The following is a 19,086-nucleotide window of genomic DNA, read 5'->3' on the forward strand; positions in this document are numbered from 1 at the left end:
AAATACCCTGATTTGCATCTACTGGAGACCTGAATTCTGTTGCCCTTTGACTTTGCTTACCCCAGGTGACTGTCTCAGCCCTAAAAGAACTAATTGTACCTTCTCATAGTGTTTCCCAAAATGTACCATGCAAACTGCTTCATCTTTCCTAGTTGAGAAGATGAAGATCTCTTGCTGCTGGTTATGAGTATGTTATAAAGACATCTAAATAGTGGAGCAGCTGTGTAAGTCCCTGTGAATTTAACCTGTCAGCACCTGCATCATTGCTCCCTGTTAACTGTCTAATTTTTTAATTTGATAGGGTACCATGCTTGGGAAGATTGAATTTGAAGGTCAGTCTGTGGACTTTGTGGATCCAAATAAGCAGAATTTGATTGCTGAGGTTTCAACCAAGGTGAGAAATTTTCCTTCATGTTTTGTTGTTTTATTTTATTCCCTTTAGACCTTCCTCTTTTGTAATATCAAAATCTTCTTTTAGGTCGAGGTCATCTTCCAAAAGCATCAGAGTTGAGGGAAAAAAGGGTCTCATAGCAGTTAAAATTGATATATTACAAAATCAGTGTATTTAAAGTTATAACTTTTACTTACAGAGTGATCTTCATGGCCTGATTTAGAGGCTGTTTACTGTTATTTTAATTTTTCTTCTCTCCTCTTGTGGTTCCTTAGCTCAAGACTTTAACAATGTCAAATAAAAGGGCTGTTCAATTGAATATCAGGAGTCAGAGCGAATGGTCTGCCAGAGAGTCAAGAACACTTTATAGAAATCAGACCCAGTACAGTAATCAGAATCTGGGGTCATTTTGTGCAGGGAAAAGTATTCCTGAGCACACTGAAGATTTAGTGTATTATAGCTCAGTTCAAAGAGTAGTATTCATGACGATGACTGTATCACCCCAAAGTGAGATATGTTTATTGTATATTTACAGGAAGGTATAGAATACATCTTAGAAAGATGTGTTGATTTTGATTGAATATCTGTTAATGTAGTTGTGAGTCTCTTGGGCTACAGCCTCTGTCCTTGGGGACCATAGAGATTGGTGGGGTAGGCAAGCAAGTAGGCACCATGGAGAGAATACTGTGATAAATGCTGTCCTTGGAATGTGCATGAGGTACCATAAAGGCATGTGTGGGGAAACATCCAATGAAATAGGTGGATCAGGGGAGGTTTCTACAGAGGAATTAGGCTTGTTCTGAGACATAAAGAGCAATTCGGTAGATGGAGAACTAGGAGATCTTCGTTTCAGGCAGAGGAAATGGCATGTGTTGAAAGGCACAGAGGTATGATACGATATGGTGTCTTTGAAGAGTTACGTGTAGTTTGGTGTGGCTGACCTAAGGGTTCACACATACAGGTTCTCACATTTGGCCAAAGATGAGTGGAGATGGACGGGGCTAGAGCTAAATGGTTTAGTATCGTTGGCTCAATAAATCAACCAACTTGGAGACTACTGGGGACCCATTCGGCATCATTTCGGAGCAAAGTAAACTGGATAAAAGAGCAGATAACTAGAAAGTTATTGCAACTAATTAGGACAAAACTCGTAAAGCCTAGCCTGAGCAGTAACAGCAGGCAAAGAGACAGCAGGGTGGCTTAGACAAATAGGAGAAAGAGGTTTTAACATATTTTCCTATGAAGTGGTTTTGTTTGAGACACAGCATGATAGAGGGCTATTTTTATAGAATTTTAGAGTTTAGAACTACCTTGGAGATCTAGTCTAGATTTTCCAAATGTGAGAAGTATTGGCCTGGAGAAAGTCACCTTAAAAAAATTCTGTGGTCAAATAAGGTTGAAAAGTACTGCATAATACATTCCTCTCTTGGAGATTCCTAGCAAATTCATATATCCCAGTTTCTGTGAGGTCTTGCTTACTTCTGTCATTCTGTACAGAGAGTATATGGTGTGTTTGTGTAGACACCAGATTGCAAATTTCATCTAAAACCTTTAACAAACTTTGAAATCATTCTAAATTCAGAATGTACTAGCTGACTCTCGAAGCTGGGACCTGTGTGGGCACCCAGCCCTCTAGGCTTTCTCTCTCTCTGTCTTATTTCTTCTTTTATGACTTTGGGGAACTACTTCTTAGGTAAATGCCTGTGAAAATGGATCTGACTCCTAGCAGTGCTTAAAACATAGGTAATGATTATGATCTGCTCTGGGATCCTTTTATGAAGCCTACCATTTAAATGCAAATGATTGCACAGTAACCTAAAGGGACCAGAGGTCTACACTAGCTTAGCAAGTCCTCTGACTCAGACTGATTTTATCCATTAGCCCCACTGCATAAGCCTAATGCACAACAGCTCTACCTCATCCAAACTTTATTGCAAGTTGAGGATCAAGTGGTATTTAAAGCATGATATATCTATTACTACATTTGTTCAGTGCTGAATCAGGCAATAATACTTGGAAATTCCATTGCTACTGGTTGTTAATGAGGCAAAACATGGGAAAGATATTTGTTAATTATGGAAGCAACCAATTTCTTAGGGATAACTGTTATTACTGTAATCAACATTTTATACAAAACAGCAAGGTACTTTGTTCTCATGAAGAAGATAGAGCTTGTGGCATTGGCTGTGCCTTTCTTACAAATGGATTGTTAACTGCCAGCCACTCCCTAGTAGTTAGCAATCAATCTGTTACCAAGTGCAGAGCATCCTGAGATGTTTATGATATTGATGTGTTGCTCATAGCTGGACCTTCTCTCTTACTCTTTGTTTTTTAAAATGGCAGGATGTCAAGGTGTATGGCAAAGGAAATCCCACGAAAGTGGTAGCTGTAGACTGTGGGATAAAAAACAATGTAATCCGCTTACTAGTAAAGGTAAGTAATTTGTTCCATCTCAAGGATGGGGGTTTCTAATATTGGTCATTAGTGTTAATCTGATTTCCTCTATCTGTTTCAGAGAAAGCTTGTGCATTCTGTCAGAATGTCAGGAGATATACTCTCTTCTTTTTGCCTTTGATCTATTAGATAACACATTTATTCCTGTTAAAATTAGAGATGTAGATTTCTGTTAAAAAAAAAAAAAACCTCAAAGGCCACAAAAACACAGAAGGAAATGAAGACTGTTCTTTTCACTTACTGACTGACATTCTGAGACATGACACACTCAGTTTCTTGGGGTTTAGAGATAACCAAAAAGGTAGTCAGTAGGAGAACTCCCCCTTTGGGTTACATTTATTATGTACCACATGTTTGTAGGGATCATGCCCTGATATAGTACAAACTTGCACATTGCTTTATATCAACTCTTAGAGAACCAATTGAAATTAGACCTTAAAAATACTTGAGGAGAACGTAACCATTATTACAATGTTTTCTTAAACATTGTTTTGTTGGGATTTCTCCTTCTCCTCTTTCTCTCTCTGTCTCCCTGTCTCTTTGTCTTTCTATTTCTCTTATACACATGCACCCCACCCCTAGATATATTTGCATAACACCAGATTAGCATGGGTAAAGGAGAATTCTTCAATTCACTTTTTTTGTTATAGAATATCAGCAACATCCAAATCATGATTTTGAATGCTGATCAATTTTATTAACAAAAATGTGCATGGACCCTTAAATAGTAGATGCTGTGGTTGGCCTAGCCATATCTCCCTCTCATTTTATCATTTTAAGACATTTTGTTCATCTTCTAATTGCAAGTGTCTGCATCTTATTGCCTGAGGGCTCTCTTTGGTTGGTTGGAGGCTGCTGGCAGGTAGGAAATGACATAGAATTAATGATCCCTGGAGCAGCCCCAATCAATGACAGAGTATAAATTCCCCAGCTCCCTTGCCACATTGCTAAGCTGTCTTTAGGTGAACTATGCTACACTGGCTCTCAGAATTCCCCAGTGGGCTGAAGCTCCTTTTCTTCATTGTGGTAACTGCCCGATAATGCACACTTTATTAGGGTCTTTCCCCATGTTGCTTTCTATTGCTATTTCCTGGAAACCCCTCGAAAGAAACTTCTTTCTCTCAAATTCTTATATCAGGAAATGCTTCTAGGGAAATAATCAAAGACATCTTCCCATCCACTTTTGTCTAGAAAAGTTCTAATTTTTCTATCAGAATATAGGTATTATAGATAATATGAAAAAACCCTAGGAAAGAAGTCATTAAAATTTGGTCAGACAAAAAATACAGAATTGAAAAAGGTGAGAGGTGGACCAAATTAAATTTTGGAGAAAGGGATTTATCTTCTTTTCTGCAACTCCCTCTCCCAGAGCTAGGGAAGATAAACTGTATTCCTGTGTGTCCAGTCATGAAGCCTTTAGGTCTGCAGCCTCCTGAAGTGTGGGAAAATGCATTATCTATTTTTTCAGAATCAAAATGTAAATAGTGGTTTTTTTCTCCACTTTCTATCCTAGGGTCCATTTACATCACACAAAATATGAGTCAACAAAGAGTTTTTTGCTCAGCATTATTTATTTGAATCATGGACTCAAGTTTCCCTTCCCTTTCGGGAGTAATTAGCCAAGAGAAGGTTTACCACTTTGGCGAAGAAAAATATTATTAAATTGACCATTCTTGTGTTTCTTTTCCAGCGAGGAGCGGAAGTGCATGTAGTGCCCTGGAATCATGATTTCACCAAGATGGAGTATGATGGGCTTTTAATTGCCGGAGGACCTGGGAACCCAGCTCTTGCACAACCACTGATTCAGAATGTCAAAAAGGTGCAGTGAACCTGGGATAGTCTGTGTCTGTGTGTGAAGTGGAGAGAGTCTGCTCTGCACGGCCGAAAAAGCTGTAATATATTTTATTTATACAAGTAATTTTTTAGTACTCCTATTTGTGACCTCTGAGGCAATGTCAGCACAGATAGTATATAGGGGGAACCAACGAGGAGAGAGTTCCACAGGAAGAAGAAAAAAGAACTTTAAACAAAGTGACTGGGATTGTGTCCTTGAGTGCAGAGAGCTGGAGTCCAGTCTCCAAATGTGTTGTCTGTACAACTGGAAAATGACAACTAGGGACCTATAAGACCTTCAAGTTTCCAGAGAAATATTAAATTAGATTTAGTTTAGTCTGGATGTTAAGTACATTCTACTGAACTTTAATGCTGCAAATTGTCAATCCCGTCCTTATTTATCGTCTAACTTTTTATTCAGTTGCTATTCTCTTTACCTTGTAAATTAAGAAAAAAAAGAATGCTTCATTTTATTCCTTCAGAGATTGCATTTTTTGGAATCGTTCTTCTGGAGTAATAAAAATTTTCCCTGATTTAGATCTTGGAGAGTGATCGCAAGGAGCCATTGTTTGGAATCAGTACAGGAAATTTAATAACAGGATTGGCTGCTGGTGCCCAAGCCTACAAAATGTCTATGGCCAACAGGTAAGGCAGTTATGCTTCTGTTTACATGTCAGACTGGCTCTGAAGTACTGTTAGTAACTAAACCGAAAAGACTTAGAGAACTTACGTGCCATTTTCTTCAGAATAAATCGATAAGCACACTATTATATGGTTCACAGTTGTCTGACTACCTGATAGATACCACTTTTATTGCATTTTTGAAAGGCAGCCTTCTCTAACGATAACTTTGCCGTAGTTCAAAGTTATTTTCCTTTCTTTGGCATAAATTGAAGTTATAATACTCAATCAAATAATATTCCAAGGGAAATTGTTCTGATTTTAAGCTTGATTTCAGAGCACTGATAACACTGTAAAACTCTAGTGTGACTTAAGAACGAGAAATCTTCAGCTTCTCTTGGTTTTACTTCCTTACCCCAAATGATGTTAAGTTATTCAACATGGAACTTTCCCCCACAGTCCACCCTCCACATAAAGTATAATTCAGATTGATTCAGGACTGAGTAGTTATCTCTTTATTATCCCCCAAGAACTCTTCTTTGGCTTTAAAATTACTGTAGCTCCCTTAAAATAAGTGGCTTATATTTGTCTCTGTTCAGCTAGTGAGCAAATCTTAGCTTTTTGTTATGAGTGCAATTCCCCTTTCCTAAAACTGATTACAGAAGTTTAATAGACCTGATATTTAACACACAACAAAGCTTCCTGAATTGATTTTTTTCCTAAAATTATTGGGATTAACAATCTGTGACTTTTCTCATGGAGTAATTTTCACTAAGCAATTGAAACTTTTGAATTTTAATAGGCTTTTCTTGTTCACTATTTTACAACTAATGCATTTATATTCTTTTTTTTTTTTTTTTTTTAATTTATTTTTGACTGTGTTGGGTCTTCGTTTCTGTGCGAGGGCTTTCTTTAGTTGCGGCGAGCGGGGGCCACTCTTCATCACGGTGCGCGGGCCTCTCACTATCGCGGCCTCTCTTGTTGCAGAGCACAGGCTCCAGACGCGCAGGCTCAGTAGTTGTGGCTCACGGGCCTAGCCGCTCCGCGGCATGTGGGATCTTCCCAGACCAGGGCTCGAACCCGTGTCCCCTGCATTGGCAGGCGGATTCTCAACCACTGCGCCACCAGGGAAGCCCCATTTATATTCTTTTCTTCACTTTTCCTTTTCCATATTCTTTTTCCCCTTTTCTCTCCAGAGGGCAGAATCAGCCTGTTTTGAATATCACAAACAGACAGGCTTTCATTACTGCTCAGAATCATGGCTATGCCCTGGACGGCACCCTTCCTGCTGGTTGGAAACCACTTTTTGTGAATGTCAATGATCAAACAAATGAGGTAAGTGCTCTCAGTAAACCTGTAGAGTGAGTGATGAGAAGTGCAGGACTTTGAATACTGTATTACAATTACCTTTCCCTTGTTTATGTGGGCTTTTCTGGGGTGTGTATGTGGAAGAATTCTTGTTACAGATTATTTCCCACAGCCCTCTGCTTTTTAAAAAGTCATTTCTCTCTGTCTTATTCTCTTATCGGTTGACTCATTAAGATCCACAATTTGAGTGGTTAATCAATGGCTGTCTTACACATTCATTGCTAATGGGTGATTGGTGGAGGTCTGTTTGAGCCCAGTCTACGTGGGTCTCTGGGACTCACTTAGCACTGAAGTAGCCTTTGAGAAGACCCTTGGAGAAGTAATTTAGGAGTTGGAGAAAAGAAGAGGATTTGAGTTTATTCTGAACAGAGTCTAGAGGGGCCTCAAAGGCTATAGACCAAATCAGTTGTTTTTAATAAGGGAACCACACCAGTTGAATCTTTATTGGCCTATTTTTATTAGTACTGTTTGTTTTTAGAATGTTCTCAAACTTTTAACTTAGTTTTTAAAGTTTGGACTTTATTGTCCACTGAATCATACCTAGTCCTGGTTGACATTCTTTGTTACTGAAGGAATTTCTTCCCATTTCTTTTTCCTTTAGGGGATTATGCATGAGAGCAAACCCTTCTTTGGTGTGCAGTTCCACCCAGAAGTCAGCCCAGGGCCAACAGACACTGAGGTATGTCAGAAAGATGAGGCCTATTATATATTAAAATTTTTTTAATCAGAAATATATTTATGTGAAAAATTGAGAAACCAAAATAATCACCTGGGTGGTCTTAGTACAGAACATTCTTAAAAAGAGTGCTTTGATAATGCCCATATTGTAAGAAAATTTCCCCATGAATATCATGGAGGAAATTTCTATCTTTTTAAACAGTTAAAGTGGGAAAGCGCTTAAGAAACTGATGCAATGTGATTTTTATTTAAATGATTATCATTCTAATATATTTAGTTCTGAAATTTACAATTGTGGTACTATGCAAATGAATTCCCTCTTGCTATCTCGTTCTCATAACTGAAATGAAATTTTAATCCCCCATCTGTGACTTCACAAAAATCCCTATGGCAACTGGTTGCGTAGCCACGAAGGAAGAATAAACAGCAGCAGGAACAGGAAGAAGGTCAGGGGTGTCGGGAGGGGAGAGGGTATACGTGCACATACATATGAGTCAGATGGCTTAAGAACCATAAGGAATGCTTAGAGGAGTTTTGTTTTTAATTTAAATATTTTTACTTTTTTGTGTGAGCTTCTGGTTCAATGTTCAAGAACATCTTTCCAAACAAGAGCTTGCGGTGATACTCAGAAAAGTCTGGGAAGTCTGAAGTGACTCTTCCTCTCCTATACCCTAGGGCCTCCAGTAGTAATGCTGACAATTCTTCCTTGTTAGCAGATGCTCTCAGAAAAGACACCTAGGTAAAACAAAGAGGAGAATAAAAATTTTCCCATTGTAGACTCTACTTCCTCATCCCTGAGTTGCCTTTTCAGATATTTGTATTTTGTTCTTGTTTTAATATTATTAGGAAAGAATGGTTCTTAATAGCCAAAGTCACTACAACATTACCTACCCATGATGACACTCAAAAATAAAATTTAGTTTCGTATATCTATTGCCTAATGCATGTTAATAGTTTTTTAACTTAAAATTTAAATTATTTGCCTATAGTAGGACTTCAGATTAGGAACACTGACATTAAGATATGTGATATCCAGTATCACTTAGTTGTTTTTTTCTCCTGTCCTGCCAAATAGTTGCAAAATAAATATCTTTGTTGAAATTTGTCACGTCTAGTGCAACAGTGGAAGTAAATCATTGATAAAGTTTAAGAATAACCTTAGAGATATTTTTATACATAATACAATCTTTAGAGATATTTTTGACCTGATAGAAAATTTAAATATCCAGTTATTTCTAACTTTAGGGTACATATGTAATATAGCTTCATTTTTTTTTTTGCATAGTTAGAATTTTATTTAGAAGAAGAAAATGATTCATAATTAAGGGGCTGAAAATGACATTCTCAGAAGGCATTATTTGAAATGTTCATTCTCTGCTGAAAACTTTTTTTTTTTTACATCTTTACTAGATTATAATTGCTTTACAATGTTGTGTTAGTTTCTGCTGTACCACAAAGTGAATCAGCTATATGTATACCTATATTGAAAACTTTCTTTTAATAGGATTTGACATGAGCAGTTAGAAGTGTTTATTTGATCTAATTCTTATAGTAGTAAATATTTAGTTTTGCCAGCTTTGGCAAAACAAAAAAAAACAAAAAAACCCAAAAAACAAATACTGCATAGCAATACTTATCCTAAAAAGTTATCTGTTGCTTATCTAAAGTTCAACTTGAACTGGGTATACTGTATTTTATCTGAGAATTTTGTGAGTTTTGAAACTTCTAACTAGTTGGCTATATTTTTTTTCTAGTACCTGTTTGATTCCTTTTTCTCACTGATAAAGAAGGAGAAAGGTACCACAATTACATCAGTTCTACCGAAGCCGGCACTAGTAGCATCTCGAGTTGAGGTCAGTATATGTGGGCTTCCTTTTGGTTTATGTATTTTGGATTTTCTCTATTGTGTGATGACTTCTTTTTTAAGTGAATGATGTAAACCTTTTTGATGTCTATGAAAAATGATTGGTAATATTGCAATCACCCATCATTTTAGCATCTAATTATTTGGTCTGTTCTAGATGATTCATTGGATGTTCATTGGAATCTTCATGTTTTGATTTAAAAATCATATCTTTTAAAGTTCACTTCTTCTAGAACATTTGTAATGAAAATAATTTAATAGAGAATAAGGTTTAATTTAGTTTCAAATTTGATATATTTTCCATTACTCAATAAACCATAGCCCTATGTATGCTTGAGATACAGTTCGGACTACAGAATCATTATAGATGATAGAAATTTTTGTTTCAACGAAAAACCCAAGTGAACTTTTGGACAACCCAATACCTCTAAAGAGCAGATAGATAAGGATTAATATAGTGTAAGACTCGACTCCTTATTTGTTTGAATATGTATTTAATATGGAAAGGTTTCTACACATTTCCTTCATAGTTAAGGCACACCCACACCCACACCATTATTACATAAAATTTAGAAGGGTGTATGTATATTTTTAAGTATACACATACATATATATATATATATATATATAATCCTCTTTTTATGAACAAAAACAATTGATTTATCTGTTTACATGAAATGATAAATTGAGTTAGATGGTTTGTTTTAAAGATTTCTATGACAGCCTTTTTTCCTGAGATGGAGAGATGGGAGGTAATCCAGCCACTCAATGTGGAATCAAACTGTGGATTCTTGGTAGATAAAGAAGCCACCCCACCATACAGTGTATTTCTCAAAATATCAACTCATGTTTTTCAGATGCTTTTCTTTTTTTAAATGGTGAGGGAAAAGTGTAATTTGGGATTCTACATTGCATTGCACATAGTAGGCACTCCATAAATACAAAACAAGTTTCCCAAGTCCTTGTCTCTTGCAGTGACCTAGAACATCTTTCTCCTCTGAAGGGCTTGGCAGTTGTGGTTAAAAAATAAGCAGAATTATTATTTGCTTGAAATCATATATACAGTTTGTATGAATTTCAGTATGCTGCCAAAACATGATCTTTTCATTACTGTATTTTCTGTAAATATTTCTGGACTGAACTGCAAAGTAAAGGCAAAATGTAAATATGAAGGTGTCCCTGTGTCCCCTTGCCTCCTGTGTTTTCTCTTCGTTTGTTAGGAAGGGCTTGTTTGTATTTATGCCTATTCTTTGTCCAGTGGAAACCCATGGACATTTAGTCAATTAAATTTTAAGGAGATTTTTATCTAAAAATTATATATATAAATTATATTTATTATATATACACATATAGATATACATTTCCATATATATTTATGTAGTTATTTTTAGATATTTATATATGTTTAATTAAAATGTAGACCTCTTCCAAAAAGTTTTTACTTAAGTGAAAAAAACCATGATCTTTGGAAATTCCTTTTTGAAATTAGAGATGTTTAAATTGTTGGCCTTTTTACTCATATATTATGTATATTTCAAAACATTGTACTTTAAATCACCACATAAACACAGACAATATAGTTTATCTTTCCCATACTTAACAATGACTAATTTCCCCATCTTAATAATAAAAGCAATGCTATCTTCTTATTGCTTACAGGTTTCCAAAGTCCTTATCCTAGGATCCGGAGGTCTGTCCATTGGTCAGGCAGGTGAATTTGATTACTCGGGATCGCAAGCTGTAAAAGCCATGAAGGTGAGAGACTCTGATCTTTGCTGGAATTAATATACACTCCCTTTAATGAGTCTAATTAGTATTTTATAATTTAGATTTATGACACTACCTCTTTTCAAAGTCACTATAATTAATTTCCTTCCACATCTTATATGAAACGAAGTTTGATCACAGACAAGATTTTTAACTTAAATGTGCACACCTGCAAATTAAGAAGGTTGGATTGATCTCCAGAATTATCTATGTTATCACCTATTTATATTGAAAACATAAATCTACACCTATAGATGTTACTCAATGAGGCAGTGAGCTTTTAAAACATATTTGTCTTTTGTGTGAAAGAGGGAATTTGGGTATCCCTGGTGCTCTAAAGTACTTCAAGTGTTCTGCAGGATGCTTCAGGCATCTCTTTGGTTGAAAGGGGGAAGATCCAGCTGGAGGAACAAAGGCAACGATGCCTTTTGTTCAAGCTTTAGAAGTTATTGCAGGTCACCTAATTCCCCCATCTGTGACTTGGACTGGATAACCTACCAGGAAGGTATGGCTGGATTTTCAAGTGGAATAGAGGGTTTGATACCTAAGTTGGGAAGAATATCCTCCCTGTTTCTTCAGAGTCTCTCGAAATCTCCCCAACCTTTATCATAGTAAAATAAACCTTTAGAAAACTGACACTGTAAGTGTAAGATATTTCTATTGAAGAGCTAACTTGGCTTCTCTTTGGTGTCCTTATTTTCCAGGATAGTCCCCATTTTGGTGCTAATCAAGCCATCCAAAGTCAATGTGAGCTCTCTGTGACCTTGCCACAGGCTTTGTGGTGTCAAGCCACTCTTACCAAGAGACCTGGCTAGGAGAGAGCAACATAGGGAAGGAAGCAGGAGACTAGGACAACCAACAAGAAAAACAGTTGGCCAAAATTTTCCTTTTTTCCTTTGCTTTATTCAGTATTCTATATACAGAGATTTTCACCTGACAGATGTCTGTTGAAAACAGACACAACCCCCCAATTACCTTACTCTTCTTCCCATTTGTTTTTATTTTTAATACTCTTCTCCATACACCCATGGATGTTCACCCCATGCACACATGTTTTTTGTGTACATTTTCAAAGTGTGCTTTATTTCATTGTATTCAGATTCCATTTATCTTTAGATAGATAATTAGTGGGTATCCAATGGTTCAGATTGGTTAGAACACAGTCTAAGTGTGTTAAGGGTTTAGAACACATTTAAGTAGCATGCAATTTTTTATCCTATTTGGTAGTTTTATAAAGAATTAATATTTTCATAGGTTGTATTTTTTATATGCATTACATCCAAAAGGTGAAGTTATTGATTTGAACTGAAGAATAGGAATTATTAGATATAGTATTGTGATTAAGAGGTTAATAAAGATGAATTTATGCACTAAGTATTTTTAAAAACTTAGATTGTGCATAAATTATAGCTGGAATTAAATTAGAAAAAAATGATGTAACATTTATTAAAATGGTTTGAATAGACACTCATCACGTGAATTTATGGGACCTTTTCCTATGTAATTTGATTTATAAAAATAGCTATATTCATTGCATAACACATGCAGGAAAATATTTAACAAATATACCTATCCATTGGTACTCTTCTCTAGTAGTGAGACGTTCTATAACTTCTGTTTATGATGTGCTCTCCATTTGGACTCAATTATTTAAATTCTAACCCATATTTTAAATGCATTTGCTTATCTATATGTATCTATTCAATATTTTGTTAACAATACTCTTTAAAATAGTTCCTTACGATCTTAGAGAGGACTCATATTGAGGAAAGGGCATAGAACTTGAGTCATAAGACTTGGATTAGAGCCCTAATTTTGTCATTTTTCAGCTGTATGATCTTTGGCAGGTCACTTAACCTTATTGAATCTCAGTTTCTTCATCTGTAAGGTGAAAATTTCTTTTATAGTCTTGCTATAAAAATCAAGTAAATTAACAAAAAAGTACACTACAAGTTTTAAGGCACTGTTTGAATTTAAAGTAGTATGAAATATATTTAATTTTTCATTTGGATCCACCGCACCCCCAAGGATATGTAGGGCTTTCAATGATGATTTCTATACTTTCATATGAATATTTTGTTGACTTTTTAGAAGACTTCAAAATTGACATGCTAATAGGTAAAAAAACAAGAACCATCTGGCCGGATTTCATAATAATTAGTTTACTAAATGTCACCCTCATCCTGGTCTATAAAGCTATTATCCTTAGTAGCCTACATGAAGAATTATTTTAGGGGTCTCTCCAGATGTCAGGAATGAGATAGGGCTATGAATATCTTCACACACACACAAATTTTTATTTTTTATTTTTTGCCATACGGTCATTTTCTTTTTATATAATATGTATAAACAGTTGTATAATGCTCTTTGTCAAAGCACTACAGCAGGCATGAAAATCTAAAGAAAATGGAAACCAGCAGAAGGCTCTCAGGGCTTCCAGCTAGAAGGGAACGCATTATCTTGGATTTAAAACGTATGCTCAATGCTGTTCTTCAATAAACGTTAGAAAAGGAAGCAGCTTTGATGCTGCCTTTTTTCCATTTTATGTTTTACTCATTCAAAAAAATTTGGAATATTTTATTCTTTTAAGGTCGACTGAGCTGTACAATTGAGTAGTATTTGTGGACCTCCAGTCAAATTCTATAGAAAACATCTCCAGCTTTCCTTGATACCTACAGTGACAAGGAATTCAGGGTGATCCTCATGAGGTAGCCAGCTCTTTTTGGATAGTTTTATTTTCAAGCAGTTTTCTTCCTTCCTTTTACCAAATGTTTGTCATCCTTTAACTTCCATTCACACTGGTTCCATTACTGATCTCTAGAGCCCACAGAATAACCTAAAAGTTTTGTTACCTGATAGTACCCTTCATTTGAATATGATTTTTCTCTTCAGACCATATATTAAGATTCTAGATCTTTTTGTTTCTTTCAGGAAGAAAATGTCAAAACTGTCCTGATGAACCCAAACATTGCATCGGTGCAAACCAATGAAGTGGGCTTAAAGCAAGCAGATACTGTCTACTTCCTCCCCATCACCCCTCAGTTTGTCACAGAGGTTATCAAGGCAGAACGGCCAGATGGATTAATTCTAGGCATGGGTGGCCAGACAGCTCTGAACTGTGGTGAGTTCTTTTAAGTTTAATTGCAGAGTTGTGGTTCACACACTTATATATAATATTTTTTTGTTTGAATTTATTTAGCAGTTGTGCTCTGTGTGTTCATAAAAGTAAAGTTTTCTGCTGTGTGAGGAAGCTTAGTAAACAGCCACCTGAAAATGTCACATGATGAACATTACCAGTTTATTTCACAGAACAGCTGGGGGACAAAAAGAAACCTTTTGCTTTAATGCTCCAGGGTGACTGAGTAGGTTTTTTGAGTCCCCCTCCTCCATCCCAGGATACTGCTTTTCTCTGTTACCAGTGAAACTCTGAGAACTATTATGAGTGAAAAAGGGGAATTAACATTGATTAAGTGCTCTGTGCTCTTATGTATCAGCCCTGTGGCATTTGACTTTCACATATATTTTCATGTTTACATAGATCAGTCTCTCTACCATCCCTTCATGCATCTGCTGAGTCCAATGCTCTGTCCTATTTAAAATATTTCAAACCTTTAGAATTAGATCATGAATGAGAATCTCATTGGCTAGTTCGGGTAAGCAGTTGGTGATATAATTTGTATGTCAACTATAAAAAACAGCCAAAGTTAGATGTTAAGTTAGTGGGAACACAAACAATTTTGTTAATTTTTAACCTAGATAGATACCCACATCACTGAGATTATTTACATAAGAGAAGCTCATATAGGAATAGACCTTCCTTAGAAGGAAATGAAATATACTAAAATCTTAAGGCTCACTGTAATCCTATGATTTTTATTAATGAGAATAATAAAAATCATTTGGAGAAGGTGATAATATACATAACAGTAGCACCAGCAAAATGTTTTGCTAAAATGTCTTCAGAATTTTTCTTTCAAAAATTGTTTTACTCTAAGTGCAATTCTGTTGTGGACTCTGGTGGCTTTTTGGAGTTAAGATTTTTTTTTAAAAAAGTTGTATTCAGATATCTGTTATAGAAAACGTAAGAGTTTGATATGTTAAAAACTGATTTATTTTGTTTTTCTGTAGGAGTGGAACTATTTAAGAGAGGTGTGCTCAAGGAATATGGCGTGAAAGTCCTGGGAACCTCAGTTGAATCCATTATGGCCACAGAAGATAGACAGCTGTTCTCAGACAAACTAAATGAGATTAATGAAAAGATTGCTCCAAGCTTTGCAGTGGAATCGGTAAGAAATCTTTGTTCTGGAGAAACAGGACCATTATGTGTCTTGCGTTGTAGAGAGAATGATTTGTCATGCCTAAAAATAATAAAGTATTATATTTGTATATGTTATCTTCCAGAAATGTGTTATTACTTCAGACATTGTGTATTAATTGTGGCATTCAATGCTAAAACATTAGGGACAGGTATTAATAGTTTATTTTTATGAAAAGGGAAGCATAAGCTCAAAGATGATGTGGTTTATCAATGGTTGAAGTGACCTGAGTATCAAATCTCCTGAATCAAAACAAAGAACCATATCAACTTGCAATGCCAAAGTAATTTTTACCTTCTTCCTGGGATCAGTCACACATTTTGTAAGTGTGAATGTCCTGCAAATGGGAAATGGTTGAATTTAAATTTTTTTTTAGGGACTTCCCTGGTGGTCCAGTGGTTGTCTCTGTGTTTCCACTGCAGGGGGCACAGATTTGATCCCTGGGTGGGGAAATAAGATCCTGCATGCCGTGCAGCATGGCCAAAAAATAAACAAACAATTTTTTTTTTTGTTAGAATGGAATAAACATTTTACAATAAAATTATCTAGAAAAAAAAGCCATTGGATCTAATCAGTAATATTTGTGACTGAGAAACCTGTGGCTTAGATGGTTAAAGAGGACAGATTGTTTTGCATTTCCCTTAATCATTTTCCATTGTATCCTGTGCCTATTGATGGGCTATTACCAGGTGCCAGGAAAAGATCAGCTTCCTGTACATCTCTTTTTGTCCCTGACTTTATTCCTGATTTCAGTCAGTGAAATGGGGGTACTGGAGACAGTTTCTGATGCAACTTCCTCAGTGTAGAAATAGGCAAATCCTCTGGGATAAGGCAAGTACTGCTGGGACAACTAAAAATGGGCTATGTATGTTTTCAGAAAAGCATGCTATCAAGTATATAGCAAGTTGCAAAGCTGTCAATCAGGAACAATCCCAGGATAGCTCTGCTGAACATGTGGAAAGCTCCTGCCATATATTTATTCTTTCATTGCCAGATTTAATTATGTCCTTGCTTCCTTAGGATGAGAAACAGGCATATGGGAAAGGTGTAATTACATTCCCATTGGTAGTATAATAATATTCCATGACAGAAAAATATAGCCAACATATGCTGTATTCTGTAAATTTAAAAAAAAAAAAAAATCCCAAGCTTCTGAGACTACTCTCTGACTGAACTTGAAAAATGAAAAATCTCTTTCCATATAATATTCCTAATGGCTTATTGCAGTAATATCAAGTTAGATTCTGTAGTAGAAAACCTTGTTTTGTTAAGAGACGAAGACTTTTAAACTGAACTTAAAAATTCAGTATAGCTCCCATTCTCAAATTAATGACAACTATCTCACCTCTGGCCATTGTTTTATTTTTTATATTGCAAAATAAAATCTACCCCAAAGGTGTTAAAAAAGAGCCTTCACTGTATATTAAAAAATTCTAAAATTTAACTTAAGATTTGTAAAATAACACTTGGTTTTCAGAAGGAGATGAGGGAATAATAGAACATTTCCATAGTCATTTTTTCCAAATAAACTGATTTACCTGAATTACCAGACTCTCTTGGTTAGTCTTTTCTACTGTCAGCTTTTAAAACTTTGAGTCCTTGTTCTTATTGACAGATTGAGGATGCACTGAAGGCGGCAGACACCATTGGCTACCCGGTGATGATCCGTTCTGCCTATGCCCTGGGCGGGTTAGGCTCAGGCATATGTCCTAATAGGGAGATCTTACTGGACCTCAGCACAAAGGTATGTATTTTCGCAGACCAAATTCTGACCAGCCAAGAAAACTCCCTGATACAGTCTTTCAATTAGAGAAAGTTATGTAGATAAGAAATAACCTTTTCTTTGTTTATAAATCACTGCCACATCTCTAAACTGTTGTCCAAGAGATGACAGACACTTTTGAAAGGGAAATACAGTGCAATTACTTACACTGGAACATAGCATTAACCCAAAGTCCGTCTTTACTGTACTGTCTATTGATTTCATTGATAGGTAGTCAATCCAGTTCCATCTCCCTCTGCTACAAAATCTGCTCCAAAACACCCATCATGCTAAAATATAGTTTAGTGGTTTAAAAAAACACACAATATAATGTCCCATTTTGCCATTATCTTTTGAAACAATAAGACATGGATGACATCTGGTAAGGGAAATAAAACACATTGAGTAGTTTAGCTTTACCTCAAATTCAGGTGTTTAACATATATACAATATAAACCTCTTAGTACTATGAATGAGTGATTACTCTGCCAACTGCCACACACATATATAAGCAAAAGTGAAATCTGAGTGCTTACCATTTACATAAGAATCACTTTATTTCTGAATACTCCTTTTCTTAAGTATTAAAGGGAAGATCTTGAAAATTAAGATATGCTTCAAAAAATGAATTAGAGATTAACACAGAAATCATGCTTCATGAAATCAGCGACTTTTGCCCACACTCTACTCCCACAGAATAGAGCAGTGCCTTGCAATACTGGGGCTCAGTAAGTGCTTGTTAAATAAATGAATATGTGTGTGGGCAAAGAGGCTCATGTAACTTTCCATGAAGCAGTTATGGATGTGAAGCTGACAGAATTATTGTGATGGCTATTTTTAGGGGTGCTGAGTAAATATCAAGCAGAGTTTATACCTTTATCATTATTTACTTTTTAGAGTGAAAAAGAATGAGCCCTTGAATTGTTGACGTAAGATTTTGAGAACAAACAAATAAAATTAAATGTATTTTAATAACTGCAATGACAAACTTACATGTCTACAAATTGGATTGAGTTTTTCTGAAGTTGCCAAAAAACCCCCCCAAAAGGGAAACATATCTAATATAAGTGTTCCTTGTTTCCATCTGGACTTCTGAATCATGTATTTAAAGAAAAGACATGTTTATGGAGGTATACATTTTTTTCCTCTAGCATATTAGATGTTCCCAATGTTTTTATTTTTTTTAATTTTTTAATTTTTTTTACATCTTTATTGGAGTATAATTGCTTTACAATGGTGTGTTAGTTTCTGCTTTATAACAAACTGAATCAGCTATACATATACCATATATCCCCATATCTCCTCCCCCTTGCGTCTCCCTAACAGCCTCCCTATCCCACCCCTCTAGGTGGTCATAAAGCACCGAGCTTATCTCCCTGTGCTATGTGGCTGCTTCCCACTAGCTATCTGTTTTACATTTGGTAGTATATATAAGTCCATGCCACTCTCTCACTTCGTCCCAGCTTACCCTTACCCCTCCCTGTGTCCTCAAGGCCATTCTCTATGTCTGCATCTTTATTACTGTCCTGCCCCTAGGTTTTTCAGAAACTTTTTTTTATCTTTAGATTCCATATATATGTGTTAGCATATGGTATTTGTTTTTCTCTTTCTGACTTACTTCACTCTGTATGACAGATTCTATGTCCATCCACCTCACTACAAATAACTCAATTTCGTTTCTTTTTATGGCTGAGTAATATTCCATTGTATATATGTGCCACTTCTTCTATATCCATTCATCTGTCGATGGACACATAGGTTGCTTCCATGTCCTGGCTATTGTAAATGAATAGAGCTGCAATGAACATTGTGGTACATGACTCTTTTTGAATTATGGTTTTCACAGGGTATATGCCCAGTAGTGGGATTGCTGGGTAGTATGGTAGTTCTATTTTTAGTTTTTTAAGGAACCTCCATACTGTTCTCCATAGTGGCTGTATCAGTTTACATTCCCACCAACAGTGCAAGAGGGTTCCCTTTTCTCCACACCCTCTCCAGCATTTATTGTTTGTAGATTTTTTGATGATGGCCA

General features: G+C 35.9%; 1 protein-coding gene across 1 annotated transcript in view; it reads left to right on the top strand.

The window, feature by feature from the left end:
* CPS1 (carbamoyl-phosphate synthase 1) overlaps positions 1-19,086 on the top strand; it is a 142,173-nt gene that overhangs the window by 36,871 nt on the left and 86,216 nt on the right. Inside the window, exons 6-16 of the mRNA XM_061204619.1 lie at positions 302-394; positions 2,735-2,824; positions 4,536-4,664; positions 5,217-5,323; positions 6,496-6,634; positions 7,269-7,346; positions 9,100-9,198; positions 10,869-10,964; positions 13,908-14,097; positions 15,105-15,262; positions 16,908-17,036. Coding sequence (XP_061060602.1) covers positions 302-394; positions 2,735-2,824; positions 4,536-4,664; positions 5,217-5,323; positions 6,496-6,634; positions 7,269-7,346; positions 9,100-9,198; positions 10,869-10,964; positions 13,908-14,097; positions 15,105-15,262; positions 16,908-17,036 — 1,308 coding nt within the window. The remainder of the gene's footprint in view (positions 1-301; positions 395-2,734; positions 2,825-4,535; positions 4,665-5,216; positions 5,324-6,495; positions 6,635-7,268; positions 7,347-9,099; positions 9,199-10,868; positions 10,965-13,907; positions 14,098-15,104; positions 15,263-16,907; positions 17,037-19,086) is intronic.

This window comes from Eubalaena glacialis, chromosome 1, assembly GCF_028564815.1.
Source record: "Eubalaena glacialis isolate mEubGla1 chromosome 1, mEubGla1.1.hap2.+ XY, whole genome shotgun sequence".
Lineage (NCBI taxonomy): Eukaryota > Metazoa > Chordata > Mammalia > Artiodactyla > Balaenidae > Eubalaena > Eubalaena glacialis.